At 40.4% G+C, this 6,000-nt stretch overlaps 1 protein-coding gene across 1 annotated transcript in view; it reads left to right on the top strand.

Annotated features, from left to right (window-relative positions):
* The first annotated feature begins 1,348 nt into the window (after positions 1–1,348).
* pdhx (pyruvate dehydrogenase complex component X) overlaps positions 1,349–6,000 on the top strand; it is a 75,995-nt gene continuing 71,343 nt past the window's right edge. Inside the window, exon 1 of the mRNA XM_041889507.2 lies at positions 1,349–1,702. Coding sequence (XP_041745441.2) covers positions 1,567–1,702 — 136 coding nt within the window. The 5' untranslated portion in view covers positions 1,349–1,566. The remainder of the gene's footprint in view (positions 1,703–6,000) is intronic.

Raw genomic sequence — 6,000 nt, 5'->3', positions numbered from 1 at the left:
CATGTTTGACGGTGGGGATGGTGTTTTTGGGGTCATAGGCATCATTCCTCCTCCTCCAAACAGGGCGAGTTGAGTTGATGCCAAAGAGCTCGATTTTGGTCTCATCTGACCACAACACTTTCACCCAGTTGTCCTCTGAATCATTCAGATGTTCATTGGCAAACTTCAGACGGGCATGTATATGTGCTTTCTTGAGCAGGGGGACCTTGCGGGCGCTGCAGGATTTCAGTCCTTCACGGCGTAGTGTGTTACCAATTGTTTTCTTGGTGACTATGGTCCCAGCTTCTTGGTGTATATGTGGGTATATGTATATATATGTGGGTATGCATGTATGTATGTATGTGTATGTGTATGTGTATGTGCAGTCCCTTGAGAAAGTATTCAGACCCCTTGACTTTTTCCTCATTTTGTTAGGTTACAGCTTTATTCTAAAATTAATTAGTTTGGACAGGCGGCCAGCTCTTGGAAGAGTCTTGGTGGTTCCAAACTTCTTCCATTTTAGAATGATGGAGGCCACTGTGTGCTTGGGGACCTTCAATGCTGCAGAAACAGGATGCACTTGAGCTCAATTTCGAGTCTCATAGCAACAGGTCTGAATACTTATGTTAATATGGTGTTTCTGTTTTTTGTTTTTAATAATTTAGCAAAAATGTCTGAAAACCTGTTTTCACTTCGTGATTATGGGGTATTGTATGTAGATTGATGAGGAAATCGTTTTATTTAATCAATTTTAGAATAAGACTGTAATGTAACAAAATGTGGAAAAAGTCAAGGGGTCTAAATACTTTCCGAAGGCATATATATATATATATATATATATATATATAGACAAAAAATATATATGGGGGATTGGAAATGATGCAGACAATTACATTGATGGAAGCTCCAATCTATCTGCAATATTAAAGCTGATCTGCCCCCTAAAAATAAAAACAGCCTGATCAACTCTATGCGAGGGCGATGTGTTGCGCTGCATGAGGCAAATGGTGGTCACGCCCCTACCTTTCTTTTAAGGTATATGTGACCAACAGATGCATACCTGTATTCCCAGTCATGTGAAATCCATAGATTAGGGCCTAATAAATTGATTTCAAATGTCTGATTTTCTTATGTGAACTGTAACTCAGTAAAATCTTTGAAATTGTAGCATTTATATTTTTGTTCAGTATATAATAAAAATGTAATACATATAATACACGTCTAAAAAAAAAGTTTTTAAAAATCGTACAATTGTGCTGTGCTAGACTTTTTCTGTTCTTTTTTTTTTTTTACATGACATGATCAGCTGGTTGCAGCTGAACTACAAATTCACTACAGAGGAAGATTACAAAAAAGGACCTCAAAGATCCAACATGGACGTCTTTGGCTTTTTTTTAAGGAGCGTTACAACCAAAAATAGTACTCTTGATGCATGTATATATGTCTAGTCACCTGGCTTAATTGATATCGTATATAAACTATCCCACGTAATGGCTTTGTGTGGTACCACTTTACGATCATCTTTTCTTTCCTTTTTCACCTGTCAGGCATAAACCTGGGCATCTCTCACCGACGGAGGACGAAAACATGGCGGCCTCCTTGCGTTTGGGTCGTCAAGGAATTCTATTTGGCCTGAGATTTGCAAAGCTTAAAAAAAATTCATGGACTTCACATTCGTTTCAGGACAATGTCAGGCAGTTCTTTCAATCGCCATATTTATTTGGTAAGCGTTGATACTTCATTTATTGTACTAGTTTCGGATGACAGCTCAGCTAAGCGCCGCTAGCAAACTTGCTAGCTTGGCGCTAGCTAGCTAACCTCTTTATTTTTTTTATTTTCTTTACATCACCCCAGTTCTAAAAAAATACGTTTCAGCCGGATGTCACTGCATGTATGAGTCTTATTGAAGTAAATATGGGTTTTCTGTTTGCTGAACATTATCAGACACTCGTTATCCGTTAGCTCGCCTCGTAGACGTTACAGTCGAGCTGTCAAGGTTGCACAGCTTAGCTAGCCAGTTAGCTAACGCAAGTCATAACAAATCTTAGTTTTTAGTTTGCTAGTTAGCCAGTTGGGTCGTTCCTACAAATCGGTGCCTTAGTTTTGGTCCTCATAACTTTAGATACAATTTTATTATTATATATTATTTTGTATTTTATCAGAAAAAGGTCGTTTGACTTTCAGAAAAACATGTTGGTCAAGCTCAGGCACTTTTTTTTTTTTTTCAACATGTTAGTAGGTGCATAATCCTAACCAGGTTTAACCTAACAGGGTGAAAATGTGGAGACTAAATTAGCCATAGCTCTGTGAGTGATTAAAAATTTAGTTAGCAAAATGGTGAACACTTGAACAGGATTTTAACTTCTCTATCAAACATATTTTAACATTTTGAAATTTGGTTAATTTTCTCTAGTATTTAGCCTAATGAGCGGGACATACAGACTAAAAACATGGACAAATGGATACAACTGAGTGTATATTTATTTAGCTTTGTACCATTGTTTTCTCACCAAAGACATTACACTTCCTGAATGTGTTGTCATTGTAGGAAGGGGTTGTTTTCTTAAATTGATAAATACAACAAACTAACAGGGTGGAAAGTGATCAGGGGCACAGAAAATCTTAAATAAAATAATAAATACAGTCATTAAAAAAACGTTATTGATGAGAGAGAATTGAACTAGGACCTGATTTGACCAACCTGAAAATCGTGTTGGTTTTTCTGTATGTCACAGTCTCTCTCTACATAGGGTCAATCAAGGCAACATAGCCCACTCTGTGTTCCTGCTAAAGCTGACAAAACATTGTAGCTATGTTGTAACTAAGTCAGTAATACACTGATGTAAGGTTGATCATGGTTACTCTATTTTAACCAATTCACTCATCCCACCTGGACCTTGTGCTAGATCGGATGAGTCATGGAAATGGGCCAGTTTTAAAAAATGTGGGGTAATCCAGATTTAAATCATTTGTGTTAAATTCTGCTCCCCACTTCAGATTGTGGCGCCTTGCTTTTGGATGAAGCTTTAAAACAGACTAACAAAATATCTAGGCCTATGATATTGAAATCAAATGATATGCTACAATTAAAACATGTTAATATGATCCCATGACAATTGAGGGAAAGCAGCCTATTGCTTTTCAGTTTACTTTAAGTGCACAGGGAATATGATCTAATGGGGAGCAGAATTCTAAGATGACACTTAAGATTCAATTTTCTGAACTGGCCCCTGGTGATGCTGTACAGTCGCTAGCTGGATCAGTGCCATCACTGCTCATAAAAATGCCCCCTGACCCAATGTTTTGGCAGTTCACACAAGTATCCAGCAGAAGGCAGCATTATATCATTCATTACAGTACCAGTCAAAAGTTTGCACACACCTACTCATTCCAGGGTTTTTCTTTATTTTTTACTATTTTCTACATTGTAGAATAATAGTGAAGACATCAAAACTAAGAAATAACACATATGGAATCATGTAGTAACCAAAACATATTTTATATTTGAGATTCTTCAAATTGCCACCCTTTGCCTTGATGACAGCTTTGCACCCTCTTGGTGTTCTCTCAACCAGCTTCATGAGGTAGTTACCTGGAATACATTTCAATTAACAGGTGTGCCTTCTTAAAAGTGAATTTGTGGAATTCATTTCCGTGTTAATGCGTTTGAGCCGATCAGTTGTGTTGTGACAAGGTATACAGAAGAGAGCCCTATTTGGTAAAAGGCCAAGTCCATATTACTGTCCTGTAGGTTTTTGCTCCAACCCCAGTTGTTCTTGTATTATAGAATAGCGGTCTGCAAACAAACGTTAAAGGTGCATGCCGCCACCTACTGTGCTGGAGTGTGTTCAATCGCGGATTACAACATTAGCTCCACATTTCTAAATCCTCCTACCTAATTCAGTGCTTCTGAGAAAATAAACAAGAGCCCTACTAACTTCTAATAGACCCTCCCTCATACCCAAAATCCCTTCCGAACTCCCCCAACCCCGTCTAACCTCAACGACCCTACACTTAAATATTTCCTTCTCTTCAACATACTTACAACAATATAACACATGCTCCAGCAGTTCATCTACCATACACTCCAGACACAAACCATTCACATGCTTGCCAATCAGATGTAGTGACGATTTCATTGTCCTAGGCGCAATCGAGCAAACACCCCTCTTCCTTCCTAATCTGACCTTTGAATCTTGGTCCACTGACCATTCTTTGCAGAGCATATAAATGCCAGCCCTTGGGCTCAGTCCCATCTCTTCTGCCACACATCTATCAAAATGGCTCTGATCTTACATTTGGCCTCACCTGTACCCAGTGGAATATTACATCACATATCTAGTTTTAAAGCTATTTTGGCTCTGGTCTACAATTTGATTCCCTTCCACACCTGAATAGGCTGGGAGAATCTCACTACTACTCAGTCTCAATTCTCCATAGTAACATTAATGCCTCCAATAGTAGGTCACTCCCATTAGATTTGCAAGATGGTAAACTATTCAATACAGACAGGGAATCTGAGCGTACTATAATTCTGACAGGTTGAACAACCCCAGTTGTAACTAACATGATTCAGCTTATCAACCAGCTAATTATTAGAATCAGGTGTGCTAGAATAGGGTTGGAATGAACCTACAGGTACCTCTCCAGGAACAGGGTTGGAGAGCCCTGGCCTAAGCCTAGCCAAAATGAAAAAAGAAACCAGACAAATTAGCTTATAATTAAGGTTAATTAGAATTAATGATCTTTCTGCTGTGTGCCGTTTAATGGATTGTAAAGACAATCTGTGGATGTGATTATGATAATAGAGCTTTTGTAAGGCTGGGATAAAAATAGAGTCTGTGATAAAAAATGATTTCAGTCGACGACGGGGGGCGGGGAGGGCAATGTTTTACAGACAGGAATTGGTCTGCAAGCTCCTGTCATGGCGGTCACTGCCCTTACATTGTCTGTCTGTCTGTCTGTGTGTGTGTCTCTAGCCCCCCCACCTCAATAAACACACACAGCACACACTCAATTGCACGTTTGCTTCCCCTGCCTGTTCAGACTAAGAGAGCTAGGGTTATGAATGGGGGTTTCAGCGGGCGTGCTTTCAGGGCGTTGTTGTCCAGTGATGTGCTCATCCAGGCCTGAGTTCTTCACACATGACATGCAGAGCAGAAGGAGACCTTCGTACATGAACGGCAAAAACAACACATGAACAACAACACAAGCACCAGTACATGAGGTTCTCCCACAGCCATGGCTCATCACCTTGTATCATTCGGGCCTTGCAGGCCATTTCTAATACACTAGTTCTATCTACTGATCTGTGTTCTACCGTTGTAATTCTCAGTCAACATAACATTGTAATACTCAGTATTACAAGGAGATGACAGAGTTGGGCACTAGCATGGCCAGCCCAGTGCCTAATATGACCCTGAGCCAGCTCAACTGTGGTCCTCTGAGTGGCTCCAGCTGCTGTGGACGACTATGTTTCAGGCTGTGGTGGCCCAGTGGGCAGTCAGTGGATGTGTGCTGAGGCATGAGCCCCACAGCTCTCACCCTCTTTCCTCTTATAGCCTCCTACTGTACCACTTCTTTCTTCTTCGTTAGCCCGCATGCATTTCTAGGCTCCTCTAACATTCTGTTCCTCTTCCTTCTCAATAGACTGACTGACTGAATATAGCCTAGCTTGCCTTTTTAATGTACTTATTTGATGTCACACAGACCCAATCAGAGTAGGATATACGCTACATGACCAAAAGTATGTGGACACCTGCTCTTAAAACATCTCATTCCAAAATCAATGGCATTTATATGGTGTTGGTCCCCCCTTTGCTGCTATAACAGCCTCTCTTCTGGGAAGGCATTCCACTAGATGTTGGAACATTGCTGCAGGGACTTGCTTCCATTCAGCCACGAGCATTAGTGAGGTCAGGCACTGATGTTTGATGATTAGGCCTGGCTCGCAGTCGGCGTTCCAATTCATCCCAAAGGTGTTATATGGAATTGAGGTCAGGGCTCTGTGCAGGCCAGTCA

Source organism: Coregonus clupeaformis, chromosome 11 (assembly GCF_020615455.1).
Source record: "Coregonus clupeaformis isolate EN_2021a chromosome 11, ASM2061545v1, whole genome shotgun sequence".
Classification (NCBI taxonomy): Eukaryota; Metazoa; Chordata; class Actinopteri; order Salmoniformes; family Salmonidae; genus Coregonus; species Coregonus clupeaformis.
Note: the sequence above shows the minus strand (reverse complement) of the source record. Positions and strands in the feature narration are given on the sequence as shown.